This window comes from Zingiber officinale, chromosome 2A (genome assembly GCF_018446385.1).
Source record: "Zingiber officinale cultivar Zhangliang chromosome 2A, Zo_v1.1, whole genome shotgun sequence".
NCBI lineage: Eukaryota > Viridiplantae > Streptophyta > Magnoliopsida > Zingiberales > Zingiberaceae > Zingiber > Zingiber officinale.
This window is the reverse complement of record NC_055988.1, coordinates 21764064-21782400: the sequence shown is the minus strand read 5'-3', so window position 1 is coordinate 21782400 and position 18337 is coordinate 21764064. Positions and strand designations below refer to the sequence as shown.

General features: G+C 51.2%; 1 protein-coding gene across 2 annotated transcripts; it reads right to left on the bottom strand.

Annotated features, from left to right (window-relative positions):
• Window positions 1–279: 279 nt before the first annotated feature.
• LOC122044452 (protein G1-like7) lies at window positions 280–18068 on the bottom strand. Of its 2 annotated transcripts, none has more exons than XM_042604928.1 (2): window positions 17363–18068; window positions 280–308 (listed from the first exon to the last, which is right to left on the bottom strand). In XM_042604928.1, the coding sequence occupies exons 1-2, from the start codon at window positions 17949–17951 to the stop codon at window positions 295–297; spliced, it is 603 nt and encodes a 200-aa protein (XP_042460862.1). In that variant the 5' UTR covers window positions 17952–18068; the 3' UTR covers window positions 280–294. The 2 variants fall into 2 exon arrangements, with proteins under 2 accessions (XP_042460862.1, XP_042460863.1); XM_042604929.1 differs by lacking the exon at window positions 280–308 and adding an exon at window positions 16856–17110.
• Between the last annotated feature and the right edge of the window lie 269 nt (window positions 18069–18337).

Genomic DNA, 18337 nt, shown 5'->3' with positions numbered 1-18337 from the left:
TGATATTTTACCATATTACCCTTGATTTAATCACCACCACGAGCCCGCCCTAGAATATCCAACACTCCGACTGTTATAACATTCACGACCACCACCTCGACCATCATTATAATCACCACCACCTCTATTGTAACCACTGCCACCATCACCTCCTCTATTACTGTGACCATAATTAACCACCATCACCTTTGTTAATACCACCATAACCACCACCACGTCCACCGCCGCCCCCACCAGCGCCGCTGCCAAGACACAGAGCTCCACATTTGTTACATTCCACTCTTCTTGCAAAGTTCAGATTTCTGCAACTGCACCAGGAAGTAAACTTTATTGCACAAAAAATAGGACAAATAAAGGAATCACAATACAGGAAGATAACTCAACTTCGAGAAAAGAAAAATAAAAGTTTGGGCAGCGCCAATACCCCTCCCCACCAACTCCACCACCACGACCACCACCTCGGTGGCCACCTCCACCTCCCCGGTTTCCACGATCTCCACCTTGATATCCACCTCCATTGTACCCGCCACCTCCACCTATACAAAACGACGAGTCAAAACCCCAAATCCTAGATCTGGAGAATCCTAACACTATCAGGTAGACGAGAAAAAAAAATGACACCCGAGCATCAATAAGAGAGTACAACACCTCGATTCCCTTGGTTTCCATTGTACCCGCCTCCGCCTCCTCGATCTCGTCCGTAACCGTCGTCGCGAGGAGGTTGCGAAGCATCATCGGGTCCGCCAGAGCCGTAGGAACCTGACATGAATTCGGGGTTCGACTTCCCTTGCACAGAGGAAGGAGAGGGGAGATCGAATGAATAGAATGACGACGAATAGAGGGGAGATCGAACGAATAGAACCGCTTGTCTTTCTCTGTGATCCTGTCCGAATGCTGAACCAACGGACGCTGGGCACGTGGCGCTCCCCGGCTACTAGTGTGGATCTTCTTCTGGTTGCACGAAGCTCCACGAAGCTCCGGCGAACCTGCACAGAAGTCGGGCCGGGAAGGGGTTCCCGGCGGCGACCCTCCGACGCTCAAGTCAGGCAAGCAAGCAATGAAGAAAGTGGCTCCAAAAGTCTATTCACGCGTACCTCTGGCGAAGTATGAGGCTCTTTATATAGCGCGGTAAAAGAGCTCCTACACGTCCACCGAGGCGCATACGTGTCCGTAGCCCATACCTCGGTATGTGTATGTCAGAAAGCTTACCTGACGCCATACTGCTACAGTCCGAGCACGTCGTCGATGGGACAACAGAACACCCTGTTATCAGACTTGTAGTACGGCCTAACCATAGGGCTTGACAACTGTCATAAGATGTTCTTGTCCCTCTCTACCAATCACAGGCCAGGGCGTCTGGCCAGCCGGCTGGACGGGAAGTCCGTCTGGACGGCGCTTATCTTAAGTGCTGGCCGGACGGAACTCACATCCCGACTTCTATCGGGGCGACTTTTGCCATCGGCTATTCACCGGTCGGTCGGCCGGGGGGGTCGGCCCCTCCTTATCCGATCGGCCACCTGGGCCTTTGACTACCGCGTGGCATTGACCCCTCAGAATGGGGGTCCCCTGTTCTAACCGCCGGATCACTTGCCTCCCCCTCAAGTCTAGTCGAAGGAGGTGAAGTCCGACTGACTGGATTGCCAATCTGACTGGACTATGGTCACTATACTAGTTCGCTCGGCTAGGCATAGAGTTGCACGGCCGGTCGGCGGTATTCCCTTCAAATTCCTATCAAATCCTTTCACTCACTGCCAATCACGTGCGCTACGCAAGGTAAGGTGCATTCATTAAATGCGACCAGTGTCCTGCTGACACGTGGTAACCCTGCTCTTGTCAGCGTATGGCGGTGGCGTTACCTCCGATGGGACAGCAGCCGTTTGAAATGAATGGCTAGATGATAACCTCGTTCTCCGTGACCTGAATCGGACAGCCACGGCCGTTCGACACTAACGTTATAAATCTCGCGGCCAATTCTATCCGCCGCCTTCTTGTTTCATCGACTTCGCCCTCACGCTGCTCTCTCTGCTTCGGCGATCCTCATTCCCTGCCTGTTTGGTGCACTCGCCATCTTCTTCCTTTCCTCGATCTTTCTAGCACCCGTAAGCCTTCCTTTTCTGCTACCCGCCTCCTGTATTGCTTCCTTTTGCATTCTATCGGCATTTTCTTTTAGTTTTTCTGTCGATTATCGCTTCTGTTTCGACCATGGCGAGTACTTCTACGCCTACAGTCGGCGCTCCTGGTCTCTGGTATACGACTATGGAGAGCCGATTCGATGAAGAAGACGCATTGCGTCTTATTCGGACGTATGAAATTCCGGCCGACCACGAAATAGTTGTAGCCACTCCTTCCGATCGGCCGAATGACCCGCCGCCCGGCACCATTTGCTTCTTCCGTGACCAATTTTTGGCCGGGCTGCGCTTTCCTCCACATCCGTTCATCATCAAAATATGCAACCACTTTCGCCTCCCGCTCGGACAGTTAGTCCCGAACTCGATCAGGTTGCTGAGCGGGGTGATAGTCCTTTTCAAGTTGAATGATATCCCCCTGGACCCCCAAATCTTCCACTATTTCTTTTACCCAAAACAATCCGAGTGGGGGACCTTCATATTTCAATCTAGGTCGGGTTTCGTCCTATTTACCAATATGCCGAGCTCCAATAAGCATTGGAAGGAGCATTTCTTTTTTATGCGTCTTCCCGAACGGCCGGCCTTCCGAACGAAGTGGCAGACGGCGGTGCCGAACCAACCGGGTCTTGGCAAATTCAAGAGTCATTCGACGTATCTTCATGCGGCCAACCAGCTGGTCGGTCAACGCTACGATATCGACAAGTTGCTCCTCCCTGGAGTGATGTATATATTCGGCTTGTCCCCCATCCAAGCCGATCTGCCTTGTAGCCTGAGTAAGCGATTCTTATCTCCCCTTTTTCTTTTGTTCTAACTGATTTATTCTTTGTTTCTGCAGGTGAAGTTATGTGGCGTGCAAAGGCAACTGAAAAGCTCAAGCTGAAAGCCGCCAATATTGAGGCGGTGAAGGACAAGGAAGCGGCCGAACGGGGGCTGGTCCTGACCGGCCACACGACTGAAGGGAGCGAGGAAACTCAGGTTGCTCCCGAGGCTTCGGCCGCCCGCGTCTCCACTGACGAGGCCGCGACCAATATCACCACATCTGCCCAGGCCGAGGAGGAAGGCCGATCGGATGACGAGGCACCTTTGGTGACTCGTAAGCGCCGTCGGCTAGAGCAGGCCACTCAAAAGCCTCCTCCAAGGGAGCAGCTTGCCGAGCGGAGCGATGAAGCTCCTGTGGTTTTTGAGGCGGTCTCCTCGGAGCACACTCCGACTCAGCTTGACTTGCCGCCGACCATCGCTGAGGCTCAACCTTCCACCACTCAGACTCTACGTCGTCTTAGGCGACTGGGCGACCGTCCGGTCGGCGAGTCCTCTGGGCATGCTGCTGCGTCTCAAGATGACTCGAGCGGCCCGAGGGTGATAAAAACTGTCCTCAGATTTCCCTCGGAGGAATACCTACTGGCTGCCGATCGGCCATCTGTTCCCGAACAGCAGATCACCCTCACCGGTCCGCTCGCCAAAGTTTGGGAGGACGCGCGCGTACGCGTCGCGCTTATGTCCCCCAGTCAGCTAGGGGACAGTAACCTGCAGCAGGCGACCGGGGTATGCCTTTTGGCTTTACTGATATTTTTTATTTGCGTTTTTAACTTAACTGCCTTCATTCGCAGAGTTGGGTAGAGCAGATCGCAGTCAGCAATCGACTGGCTGAGCTGGAGGAAGAAATGAAAAAACTTAAATTTTCGGAGGCAAGCCAAGGGCAATCCACGACTGCTTTGGAGAAGAGCAAAAAGCTTTTGGAAGCCGAACGGAGACGCACTTCCGATCTGTCGAGTGAGGTCGCTTGGCTTGAAGCTGTGGTCAAACAACGAGATAAAGAGATCAAGACGGCGACCACTCGGAAGCGCAAGGCCATCGATGACATGAACCTAATGAAGGTGGAGATCAGAGGGCTAGAGCAACGCATCAAGGATCTGGATGCCCTTCTGGCCACTGAGAAGGAGGGCCGCTCGGCCGATCTTCTTAAATTTGAAGAAGACTTGAAGGATCTCCATGCCGCCAACGATGCTTCCCGAGCTGCGCTCAAAGAGTATCAGGAGGGGGAGTCGGCTCGCTATGACGAAGTGAGGAAGGCATTTGTCCGCTCGGACGACTTCGGAGAGAGATTCACCGACAAGATTTCCCTCACTTTCGAAGAGGCGATTAAGGCGGCGGTGGATTACTTGAAGACCAAAGGCCACCTTCCCGTCGAGCTGACCATCCCTCCAGAGGATCTGGCTACCGTGATGGGCGCCATTCCAGATGCTCTTTTTGATTTTGACGCGTGAGGCGTGTTTTTTATCAACCTTTTTGTATCGTCGTTCGGCCAAACTTATTTTTGTTGTAATTCCTTTTGTTTGCCCAGCGTTTGACGCAAATAGATCATCTTTCCGTTCCTGCAACTTTTGTTTTGGCGAGAAATTTTTCTTTCGTCATGTTTAAAGTGTTCCTTTAAACTCATCCGATCGGCTTCATACTCTAACACGGATTCAAACCGCTCGGCTTCATACTCTAAGACGGACTCAATCCGATTGTCTTCAAAAAATGTCTTTCGTCATGCAACTGCGTAGTCGCTCGGCGCGCGAAATAATTGTCGTTCACCTTAATTCCTATTACCCATCTATCACTTTGCACCTTACCTCATAGAGTTTTTCATATATTTTTGCTAAGCGAGCCGCTCGGCCGTATGTTGGCCTTAAAGAACAGGATCTGGCGTTGGTCGGCTCTTATCGCCGGAATGCATCACGTGGATGGCTATCCGCTCGGACGTTTATAGACGCCGGCTCATCTCTCGATTTTTAACGTCGGAGCTCGACGACCTTTCGCTCGGATGTTTATAGACGCCGGCTCGTCTCTCGATATTTAACGTCGGAGCTCGACGGCCTTCCGCTGGGATGTTTATAGACGCCGGCTCGTCTCTCGATATTTAACGTCGGAGCTCGACGGTCTTCCGCTCGGCTTATTTATAGACGCCGGCTCGTCTCTCGATATTTAACGTCGGAGCTCGACGGTCTTCCGCTCGGCTTATTTATAGACACCGGCTCGTCTCTCGATATTTAACGTCGGGGCTCGACGATCTTCCGCTCGGCTTATTTATAGACGCTGGCTCGTCTATCGATATTTAACATCGGAGCTCGACGGTCTTCCGCTCGGACGTTTATAGACGCCGGCTCGTCTCTCGATATTTAACGTCGGAGCTCGACGGTCTTCCGCTCGGACGTTTATAGACGCCGGCTCGTCTTTCGATATTTAACGTCAGAGCTCGATGGTCTTCCGCTCGGCTTATTTATAGACGCCGGCTCGTCTCTCGATATTTAACGCCGGAGCTCGACGGTCTTCCGCTCGGCTTATTTATAGACGCCGGCTCGTCTCTCGATATTTAACGTCGGAGCTCGACGGTCTTCCGCTCGGACGTTTATAGACGCCGGCTCGTCTCTCGATATTTAACGTCGGAGCTCGACGGTCTTCCGCTCGGACGTTTATAGACGCCGGCTCGTCTCTTGATATTTAACGTTGGAGCTCGACGGTCTTTCGCTCGGCTTATTTATAGACGCCGGCTCGTCTCTCGATATTTAACGTCGGAGCTCGACGGTCTTCCGCTCGGCTTATTTATAGACGCCGGCTCGTCTCTCGATATTTAACGTCGGGCTCGACGGTCTTTCGCTCGTCTCGATATTTAACATCGGGGCTCGATGGTCTTCCGCTCGGCTTATTTATAGACGCCGGCTCGTCTCTCGATATTTAACGTCGGAGCTCGACGGTCTTCCGCTCGGCTTATTTATAGACGCCGGCTCGTCTCTCGATATTTAACGTCGGGGCTCGACGGCCTTCCGCTCAGATGTTTATAGACGCCGGCTCGTCTCTCGATATTTAACGTCGGGGCTCGACGGTCTTCCGCTCGGACGTTTATAGACGCCGGCTCGTCTCTCGATATTTAACGTCGGAGCTCGACGGCCTTCCGCTCGGATGTTTATAGACGCCGGCTCGTCTCTCGATATTTAACGTCGGAGCTCGACGACCTTTAAGGCTACTTTTAACACAACCGCTCGGCGGGCATACTAGCCATCCTTTAATTCATTTCTGCTTCCTGCATTACAAGGACATGGGCGAATATAATATACACAAAAATAAATTACATCAGTGCACCTTTCACCCAACTCTATAAGGCTGGAGATGATTTGCACTCCATGGCCGATCCAGCTGCCGTCCGTCTTCATCCTCCAAATAGTAAGCGCCCGAGCGGAGCTTTTCGATGATTTTGAAAGGACCTGCCCACGGAGCTTCTAGCTTGCCGACGTCGCCGACCGGCTTCACTTTCTTCCAGACAAGATCACCGACCTGGAAGGATCTTGGGATTACTCGCCGGTTGTAATTCTGCTTCATCCTTTGACGGTACGCCATCAGCCGGACGGATGCCTTGGCTCTCTCTTCTTCGACCAAATCCAGCTCCGTGTTCCTCCGCTCGGCGTTGTTGTCATCGTAATTCTGGATCCGGACGGATTCGACACCGACTTCGACGGGAATCACCGCTTCACCGCCGTATACCAGATGAAAAGGCGTGACGCCCGTTCCTTCCTTTGGAGTTGTTCGGATGGCCCATAGGACGCCCGACACTTCATCCACCCAACTTCCTCCCAAATGGTCGAGCCGAGCGCGCAGAATGCGAAGAATTTCCCAATTGGCTACTTCGGCTTGACCGTTGCTTTGGGGATAGGCTACAGATGTGAAGTGTTGCTCGATGCCATAGCTTTGGCACCCATCTTCGAGCAACTTTCCGGTGAACTGCCGTCCGTTGTCGGAAATAAGTCGTCGAGGGATGCCGAACCGACAGATGATGTTCTGCCAAATAAATTTCTTGACCATCTGCTCGGTGATCCTGGCTAGTGGCTCGGCCTCCACCCACTTGGAAAAATAATCGACCGCCACAAGCAGAAATTTCCGCTGTCCGGTCGCCATAGGAAATGGACCAACGATATCCATTCCCCACTGGTCGAACGGACATGAGACTGTTGATGCCTTCATTTCCTCTGCCGGTCGATGATAGAAGTTATGGTACTTTTGGTAAGAAAGGCACGTCGACACGGTCCGAGCGGCGTCTGCTTGTAAGGTTGGCCAGAAGTACCCGGCCAACAGGATCTTCTTAGCCAGCGATCGTCCGCCCGGATGCCCTCCGCATGATCCTTGATGTACTTCTTGGAGGATGTAAGCCGAGTCCTCAGAGCTCACGCATTTCAACAGCGGGCGTGAGAAAGCCTTCTTGTAGAGCTGATCGCCGATGAGTGTGAACCGACCGGCTCTCCTCCTTAGCAGCTGAGCTTCATTCTGATCGGAAGGTGTGGCGCCCGAACGCAGAAACTCCGTGATGGATGTCCTCCAGTCGCTCGGAAACGTGAGGGCTTCCATCCGGTCGACGTGTGCCACCAAAGATACTTGTTCAATTGGCTGCTGGATGGCGATCGGCGTTATTGAGCTTGCAAGTTTGGCTAACTCGTCAGCCGCTTGGTTCTCCGCTCGGGGTATCTTCTGGATAATAACTTCTCTAAAGTCGGCCCTGAGTTTCTCGAAGGCTTGAGCGTAAAGCTTGAGCCGAGCGTTGTTGATTTCAAAAGTACCTGTGAGCTGCTGAGCGGCCAACTGGGAATCCGAATGAAGCGTTACCCGACCGGCACCCACATGCCGTGCTGCCTGCAAGCCGGCTATGAGGGCCTCATATTCTGCTTCATTGTTCGTAGCTTTATAATCCAGCCGGACGGATAAGTTCAATTGGCTGCTGGATGGCGATCGACGTTATTGAGCTTGCAAGTTTGGCTAACTCGTCAGCCGCTTGGTTCTCCGCTCGGGGTATCTTCTGGATAATAACTTCTCTAAAGTCGGCCCTGAGTTTCTCGAAGGCTTGAGCGTAAAGCTTGAGCCGAGCGTTGTTGATTTCAAAAGTACCTGTGAGCTGCTGAGCGGCCAACTGGGAATCTGAATGAAGCGTTACCCGACCGGCACCCACATGCCGTGCTGCCTGCAAGCCGGCTATGAGGGCCTCATATTCTGCTTCATTGTTCGTAGCTTTATAATCCAGCCGGACGGATAAGTGCATCTTTTCTCCTTGTGGGGAGAGCAACAGTATTCCAATCCCGCTTCCGAGCCGAGTGGATGATCCGTCCATAAATATTTTCCACATAGCTTCTGGCTCTGAATTCTGCACCTCAGTCACAAAATCTGCCAAGGATTGTGCTTTGATTGCCGAGCGGGGCTGGTACTGGATGTCAAATTCGCTTAACTCCGTTGTCCATTTGATGAGCCGCCCGGACGCTTCTGGATTCAATAATACACGCCCGAGCGGGCTATTGGTTTTGACAATGATGGTATGCGCCAGGAAGTATGGACGAAGATGCCGAGCGGCGAGGACCAGAGCGAAAGCCAGCTTCTCAAACCCAGTGTAGCGAGATTCAGCATCTTTTAAAATATGACTAAGGAAATACACGGGCTCTTCTCCGCTCGCCATCACTAATGCCGAGCCGATTGCTTGCTCGGTTGAAGACAAGTAAATACATAATGGCTCACCCGTAGCCGGCTTGGCTAATACCGAGAGGGAGTTCAGATATGCCTTCAAGTCTTCGAACGTCCGATCGCATTCTTCATCCCAGTGAAACTTAGTAGCCTTGCGCAAGATTTTGAAAAAAGGAAGGCTCCGGTCGGCAGTTTTGGAGATGAATATAGACAGAGCAGTTATCCGACCGGTCAAACGCTGCACTTCCCTTGTATTTCTTGGAGGCGGCATGTCTTGTAGAGCTTTCACCTTGTTGGGATTTGCTTCGATGCCCCGCTCGGTCACTATGTACCCCAAGAAACGTCCTCCTTTTGCTCCGAACAGGCACTTCTGGGGATTTAGCTTGACACCATATTTGCGTAGCGTTCGGAAGGTTTCCTCCACGTCTTTGAAGAGATCGGTCGCTCGGACGGACTTGATGAGAATGTCGTCCACATACACTTCCAGATTTCGCCCGATCTGCTCTCTGAACACTTTATTTATCAAGCGCTGATATGTGGCTCCGGCATTCTTCTATCCGAACGGCATCACATTATAGCAATAGGTGCCATCGGCCGTCACGAAGCTAACTTTTTCTTGATCTTCACGGGCGAGCGGCACTTGATGATAGCCTTGGTAAGCGTCGAGCATACATATTAATTCGCAGCCGGCCGTAGAGTCCACTAGCTGATCTATCCGGGGCAGAGGATAAAAGTCTTTCGGGCAGGTTTTGTTGAGATCCCTAAAATCTATGCATACTCTCCACTTGTTGCCCGTCTTGGAGACTAATACTACGTTCGCCAGCCAGTTCGGGAACTGCACCTTGCGTATATGGCCGGCTTCCAGAAGCTTCTCCACCTCCGCCCGGATGATGGCGTTCTGCTCGGCGCTGAAATCTCTTTTTCTCGGCTTGACTGGCCGAGCGTCCGGTCGGACGTGGAGCTCATGCTGCACAATACTTGGTGAAATTCCGGGCAGGTCATGTGTCGACCAGACGAAGACATCATGGTTTCTTCTGAGGCATTGGATCACCTCCTCCTTCTGGTTGGCCTCCAGATCGGACGCGATGAATGTCGTATCCTCCGATCGGGTTGGGTGTATCTGCACTTCCTCTTTTTCTTCATAAACTAAAGAGGGAGGTTTTTCAGTTATAGCATTCACCTCGATCCGTGGCGATTTCCGAGCGGAACTTGCTTCTGCTCGGACCATTTCAATGTAGCATCGCCGAGCTGCCAGTTGGTCTTCCCGTACCTCCCCTAGTGGAAGGTGGAGACGGCCGCCCGGAACTCGCTGAGCGTCGGTCGTCCCAAAATGACGTTGTAGGATGAGGGAGAGTCCACCACCACGAAGTTCGCTGTCCGCGTCCTCCTAAGCGGCTCTTCTCCCAGTGAGATGGCTAGCCGAATTTGTCCGACCGGCAGGACTTCATTGCCCGTAAACCCGTAGAGCGGGGTTGTCATGGGCAGCAGCTCGGCTCGGTCAATTTGTAGTTGATCGAACGCCTTCTTAAATATGATGTTAACCGAGCTTCCTGTGTCAAAAAAAACGCGGTGAATAGTGTAGTTGGCTATTACCGCTTTGATGAGCAGAGCGTCGTCGTGGGGCACTTCAATTCCTTCCAAGTCCCCGGGCCCAAAACTGATTTCTGGTCCACTCGCTCGCTCTCGGCTACAGCCGACTGCATGGATCTAGAGTTGCCGGACGCTCGCCTTTCTTGCTCGATTGGAGTCTCCTCCGGTCGGCCCACCAGCGATAATGTTGATCTCGCCTCGGGAAGTATTACTTCTATTTTCTTCTTCCCGAGCGGATGGTCGAGATCGTTCTCTGGACATTCGGCGATTCTCCTGCCTTGGGGAGCGATGCCGATCGGGAGTCTGTTGCTGTCGCCTATCAGCTCGCGTCCAATCGGCTTCATTAGTTCTCTGTCGCCTGTCGACTGAGGGAGACCGTCGGCCGACATTCCGGGGAACGGGATGAGCCACGAAGGGAAGACTTCGACAATCCCTTGTGTTGTGCGTATCTGTCCGGTGGAAGGAGCAGAACATCGGGGTCCATTTCTTCTTTGGCTTGGGCCGGGCGGCAGCTACCTCTTGCACGTGAGACCTGGCATGGGGGGAGCAGATTGCTTCGGCCCTCGGTTCTCTGGGCAGCTGATGAGCGGCGTGCTGTTTCCGCTCGACAGGAGGGGCCCGCTCAGTTGGAGTTTCTTTTTTCCTGGCCGCTTGCGCTTCCTCCACGTTGATGTATTCGTTGGCCCGGTGTAGCATGTGATCATAGTCTCGCGGGCGGCTTCCGAATGAGCGATCGGAAGAAATCCCCATCCACGAGGCCCTGTGTAAAGGCATTCATCATGGTCTCCGAGGTGGCCGTTGGAATATCCATGGCCACTTTGTTGAACCGCTGGATGTAAGCTCGGAGCGATTCACGGGCTTCTTGTTTGATGGCGAACAGACTAACACTGGTTTTTTGATAGCGCCGACTGCTTGCAAAATGATGGAGGAAGGCCGTCTGGAAGTCTTTGAAGCTGGTGATGGATCCGTCCGGCAACCTCCGAAACCATCGTTGAGCCGATCCAGATAGGGTGGTGAGGAAAACCCGACACTTGACCCATCTGTGTATTGATGCAAGGTTGCCGTGTTATCAAACTTGCCCAAATGATCGTCCGGATCGGGGGTTCCATTGTATTCGCCGATCGTCGGAGGCACGTAGTGCTTGGGCAGAGAGTCTCGTAGAATAGCCTCTGAAAGTGGCGATTAATCCGCTCGGGAGATGAGTCTGCTCGGGGGGCTTTCCCTTTTCTATCATCTCGTCTCGGCCTCTCATCAGAAGAAGATCCCCGATCTCTATGAGTGGGTGCGGCTTTGGGGGTGCGGAATAGAGCCCGATGAAATGCAACGGTGGCAGGTGGTGCTTCCGCTCGACCGCCAGACGCTGATGTTGCTTGTTGCTCTGGCCGCTCGGCTGTTGCTTTCTGTTTTTGTTCCACGAGCTTGGCGGCCCTCAACTCGATCAGAGCGTCAAGTTCCTCCGTGGAAAGCGTCACCGTGTGTTGTCGTCCAGCCTCGTCCATTGTTTCCGTTCGGATACAGGTGCGTTCCCACAGACGTCGCCAATTTGATCCTGTCCGAATGCTGAACCAACGGACGCTGGGCACGTGGCGCTCCCCGGCTACTGGTGTGGATCTTCTTCTGGTTGCACGAAGCTCCGGCGAACCTGCACAGAAATCGGGCCGGGAAGGGGTTCCCGGCGGCGACCCTCCGACGCTCAAGTCAGGCAAGCAAGCAATGAAGAAAGTGGCTCTAAAAGTATATTCACCCGTACCTCCGGCGAAGTATGAAGCTCTTTATATAGCGCGGTAAAAGAGCTCCTACACGTCCACCGAGGCGCATACGTGTCCATAGCCCATACCTCGGTATGTGTATGTCAGAAAGCTTACCTGACGCCATACTGCTACAGTCCCAGCACGTCGTCGATGGGACAACAGAACACCCCGTTATCAGACTTGTAGTACGGCCTAACCATAGGGCTTGACAACTGTCATAAGATGTTCTTGTCCCTCTCTACCAATCACAGGCCAGGGCGTCTGGCCAGCCGGCTGGATGGGAAGTCCGTCTGGACGACGCTTATCTTAAGTGCTGGCCGGACGGAACTCACATCCCGACTTCTGTCAGGGCGACTTTTGCCATCGGCTATTCACCGGTCGGTCGGCCGGGGGGGTCGGCCCCTCCTTATCCGATCGGCCACCTGGGCCTTTGACTACCGCGTGGCATTGACCCCTCAGAATGGGGGTCCCCTATTCTAACCGCTGGATCACTCTGTATCTGAGTGGAGGAGCGACGAACACTGGTTAGGGTTTTTTTGTGAATATCCGAGTGGAAAATCGAAATTTGATAGATCTGTAAGGTTATTTTTGTCTCAAACAGTAAATAATGAAGGATACTTTTGTCTTAAAATTTATGTTAACCTCGGAATCAAGGAAAACCCACTTTTATGAGCTTTTGTGATTCCGGGTTATATGCCCGAATTGCTGATGTGTCAGGTATGCATCATGACTTAGGAATCATGAATTACTTAAACCAAACAAGGTTATTCTTAATAACCTTGGATGCATAACTAAGGTTATCAAGGATAACTCTGAACCAAACGTGCCCTTAGGGTTTTTTAATCAAAACCCTTAGGAAATATCGGGAAGCGAGACGAACAACTGAAACCGCATAACACACGTCAACCGTCAGATCGAGAAGCGGAAGCGATTTGGGGCCGCGTGCAAAAAGCGTGTCATACATTATGACAAGTAAAGTTCGTGGGACACGTGTCATCTCCCTATGAAAGGACATTTATGATGGAAGCTAAGTGACAGAAAAATCATAAAGGGGGGGGATATGCGAACAAGAACGCCCTACCTCGTGAAGACCATGCCTCGAGGACTGAAAATTCCATGCGGCAGCCTCGGAAAACGAAGAAGAAGGCAACGGGAAATGTTGATAAAAATTTGACACCTTTTCCTCGAAATCAAAGTAAGGTTTAAATTTGACTAAAGCCTTATGTATTACACTTTGTGGTCGCGGGAGCATGAAGGCTAAGTCCCCGAGCACAATCCCTTCAAGCCACATATTCTGCTCATCTAAACCAAGTCCTGGTCAGACTTCCAGATCAATTCCTGGTCAAGTCTCTAGATCAAGTCCTGGTCAGGCCTCCATATCCATTCCTAGTAAGGTCTCCAAATCAAGTCCTAATCAGGCCTTCAGACTGCTTCCTGGTCAGGCCTCCAGATCGTTGCATAGTCAGATCACTTCCTGGTCAGGTCTCCAGATCAAGTTTTAGTCAGGCCTCCAGACTGCTTCCTGGTCAGGCCTCCAGATCACTTCCCAGTCAGGCCTCCAGATCACTTCCCGGTCAGACCTTCAGATCGCTTCCTGGTCAGGCCTCCAGATCAATTCCCAGTTAGGCCTCTAAATTGCTTCCTGGTTAGGCCTCCAGATCACTTCTCGGTCAGACCTCTAGATCACTTCCTAGTCAGGCCTCTAGACTCTCGCCCCAACGTGAGTTATAAGTGAGCACGCTCTCATGCCTCCAGACTCTTATCCCGACGCGAGTTATAAGTGAGCACGCTCTCATGCCTCCAGAATCTTATCCCGACGCGAGTTATAAGTGAGCATGCTCTCACACCTCTAGACTCTCGCCCCAGTGCGAGTTATAAGTGAGCTTGCTCTCATGACCAACAACCTCTCGGTCGGGATTCCAGACTCTCGCCCCAGCGTGAGTTATAAGTGAGCTTGCTCTCATGACCAACGACATCTCGGTCGGGATTCCAAACTCTCGCCCTAGCGTGAGTTATAAGTGAGCATGCTCTCACGCCTCCAGGCTCTCGTCCTAGTGTGAGTTATAAGTGAGCTTGCTCTCACGATCAAGGGCTTCTCGGTCGAGATTCTAGATTCTCGCCCCAGCGCGAGTTATAAGTGAGCTTGCTCTCATGACCAATGACCTCTCGGTCGGGATTCCAGACTCTCACCCCAGCGCGAGTTATAAGTGAGCTTGCTCTCACGACCAATGACCTCTCGGTCGGGATTCCAGACTCTTGCCCCAGCGCGAGTTATAAGTGAGCATGCTCTCACGCCTCCAGACTCTCGCCCCAACACGAGTTATAAGTGAGCTTGCTCTCACGAGTAATGACCACTCGGTCGGGATTCCAGACTCTCGCCCCAGCGCGAGTTATAAGTGAGCTTGCTCTCATGACCAACAATCTCTCGGTCGGGATTCCAAACTCTTGCCCCGACGCAAGTTATAAGTGAGCATGCTTTCATACCTCCAGACTCTCACCCCAATGCGAGTTATAAGTGAGCTTGCTCTCATGACTAACTACCTCTCAATCGGGATTCCAGACTCTTGCCCTTGCGCGAGTTATAAGTGAGCATGCTCTCACGCCTCCAGACTCTCGCCCCAGTGCGAATTATAAGTGAGTATGCTCTCACACCTCCAGACTCTCGCTTGAGCGTGAGTTATAAGTGAGCTTGCTCTCACGACCAATGACCTCTCGGTCGGGATTTCAGACTCTCGCACTCGCGCCTTAGCACGAGCTATAAACAAACACACTCCCGCACTTAGTAGCTCATGGTTATTTTTCTACACTCTTATACCCGGACAGGTTATCAGCAGACAAAGCCTTCACTAACCTCCCTCGAGGTCTGCATAAAGTAAAAGAAGTGCTAGGGAAGAAAGGAAAAAAAAACAAAGACTGAAGCCCGACCAGATTTTCATTTATTTGATAAAATATCTTGACTTGCCTGCTCCAAGTAAGATCGTGCCTGAATAAGCTCCACCTTGGTAGACTAAATAATGCAACTTGCTGAGCAATAGTTTCGTCTTTGAGCCGATTTTCTTCTTAAAGAAGGATTATGGAAGAGACATGTTGCTCTTTCAAATAGATCAGGAATTGGGCTTGGCTCTCCAGGTCTGTATAAGCTTTCTGTTTCAATGCTGCTTCAGCCCGGGCCTAAGATTTAGCGGCTAATCAAAGTTCCTCAATGTCTCGGTGGAAAGAAGATTGAAGACCCTTGTCTTGCGTCATCTCGGCTAAAGCAGTATCCTTCTAAATAAGTAACTAAGTTAGATGAGGTAGTTGTTGGCATAAGGATAACACCTCATCAGACTTGGAGATAGATTCCATGGTCAAGAGAAGTTAGCAAGAAAAGCACAATGGTATAAAGGGAGTTAACCCCTTTTAAAGAGAAACATGTGAAGCATCGGCTTCGAAGGGGTTTTGAGGCTCTTCCCCCGAGATTGATTGGGTGATTAAACATGTTACACATCCGAGGATCTAGGAAAAAGGAGCAGCATTTAAGGACGTCATGGTGGAATAAGTAAACTAGAGCCTGAGTCTAGTCAGTCGGACTTGAGCCTCCTTCGACTAGACTTTAGGGGGGGGGGGGAGGCTTGTGATACGGTGCATAATAGTGGGGTCCGATAAAGTCGGGCAGTCAGGAGTCAAGGGGATGTAACAGTCAGGAGTTAAGGAAACGTGACAGTCAAAAGTCCAGTCAGAAGTCAAGAGAACGTGACATTCAGAAGTCAAGGGGACGTGGCAGAGAAGTTAAGGAGACGTGGCAGTCAGAAGTCAAGGGGATGTGGTAGTCAGCAGTTAAGGAAAGAAGAAGTAGGACTATGCGATGACGTCAGCAATATGGTTCCCGATTGGGTTCTCACGGACCAGGACCCTAGATCTGAGACACCCTGGTCTAAGACATGGTGGGCAGTCAGGGTGATATCTGACTCGAATATGACTGGTCGGATTCTCATGGCTCGTTTATATCCAGGCCTGGTTCTCTCAGTAAGATAACCTCCGGTCAGCCAACTCCTAGTCGACTCTTGGACGATCCCACCACAGCTCCCCACCCCTCAAGGTTTAGGCCAGATGTTATACCCGACAGATCCACCTGAGTTGCCCTATCCGGTCGGGACAGAAGGTGCTACACAACAACAAGGTTATGGAATTGTAATCGTCTGTCAGAGAATAACTGTTGTATGTCAGGAAATATTCCAATGATCTGCGATCATCTACAAATGAAACCTTCTTCTAGCCCACAAAAGGGTGTCACGCGTCCTTTATCACCAAACAGGTCCTGACACCCGATATTCTCTGACATCAGTCAGGCTCCAGAGGTACGCATTGTCATATAAAAAGGAAGGTCCTCTCCTTTGCGCAGGTACGCTCTCTCGCACTTCTACTTTTCTTTATCTTTCGTACACTGTTCTTCTGGGGAAAAAGTACCTGAGTTGAGTGTCAGAAGGTCTGCTCTGGGGACTTTTCCCTGGTTTCTGGACTCTAACGTTCTGTGTGCTTGGCTGAGTGTGCACAGAGCTCAAGTACCGCTGATTCAATCATCCTCGTCCGTCAGCACCACGTGGGGATCCATTCTTGTAGGCGCATACGAGAAGGGTGTCCTAATCGTCTCTCCGTTAATATCAACAACAGCTCATCCGATGTTCATCTAACTCAGATTTCGAATAGAATTATATATATATATATATATATATATATATATATATTTGTTTGTTTTCCCCCTCAAATGAAGAGAAAAAAAAAAAAAAAATCTAGAGAGGCTCCGTACTCGGCCCTCTATTTTGCATTTTTAATTTGCGTGCCTGTTCCTCGCATAACAATCAGTATTTTATGCAGAAGAAAATAATATTTATTAGGCTTTCTCAGTGCTCAATTATGCTCCAGAATATATGATCACCATACGTATGCATGTATCTACTGTAATAAGTTCGGTCAACTCGATTAATTAATCGATCATAAAGTGACAATAACTCGGATTTTCGGATTTTGTCTAAGAGCAGGACGAGAACAGTCAACTGTAAATGGAAATTATTACTGCCAGAGGATAACAAGAGAAAGAAATACTGCAGTTGGAACTGTCGGCTGTGCAGATCTAGTGGAAGGACGACATATGGCCGATTTTCCTCTACTTTATCGATCATTTAATCCCTGAAATAAGTAATTAATAATGAGATAATTAATTTGCTGCGAATATATCTGAAGAATGCCACGAATTAAGGTCGAGAGCTCTGCTTCTCATGCGTTAATTAACTCTCTTTGATTGTCCACGTAATGATGATCGACGACCTCCGATGGATTTAATTGTTTAGGAAAATAATACTAACCGAAAAAAATGGCCGGGGGAAATTAACTAGGAGAATATAATTATGATATAATATTATGAAGCGGATCAGGACGAACCGCCGCCGGAGGCATCTGAGGATAATTTGTCCGGCGCCGTCGAGGTGGGAGTAGCCGGCGGGAAGGAAGAAGAGGGCGGCTTGCGTTTCTTCTTCTTCTTCTTCTGGTAGGGGATGCCGCGGGCCTCGGCCTGGGCGTCGCGGACCTCGCGGAGGTAGATTCGGACGGCGCGGGCGGCTAAGGGGTTGGACTCCTGGTTCCCGCCGCTCTCCTCCTCGTGGGCGGCTCGGAGGCGGCCGATGAGGGCGTCGAGGGAGCCCCAGGCCTGGCGGAGGGGGCAGGCGCAGGAGGAGGGAGGTTTGGACTGGCCGAAGAAGGTGCACCCGGAGATATGCACCTTCGTCTTCCCGAACTGGTCGAGGTACTTGAGAAACTCGATGACGTGCGCGCCGCTGCACCGCTCAAGCGCCAGCGGCGGCCTGTGGTTCTTCAGGTACTGCAGGAAGGTCTTCCAGTCACGCCTCTTCTGCGACTCGTAGCGGCTCAGTACTGCAGGTTGCTGCGGTGGCGGCTGAGCTTGAGGAGGAGGAGGAGGAGGAGGAGGATCGCCGGCGGCAGAGGATGAAGAAGGTCCTTCTCCGGGCTCCATGCAAAATCCACTGGTCGCTTGAATAAATGAAGCGGCCGGCCGGGCGGAGTGAAAGGGGGAGGGCGATTGAATCAATGGAGGAAGGGAAGAAGAGGTACAGAAAGTGGGTTAAGAAGATGGGACGTCGAAAAGGTAAGGCGTAGACTAGAAGGGCTAATCAAGACGGTGGCCCCCGCATATTTTAACGGGAGGCGAGACAGACCAAAGTTTCAGCTTCAGTGAATCAGCCGTTGATTCATTTCACTGGAATTAATAAAAAAAAAATCTACACTACGACACCACCGTCACCGGCACATGGGATTCATCTGCGTCATATCAAAATAAATTAATTTAATTTAATTTAATCAAAAATATTATAAATAAATAACTTATATATTAAAAATTAT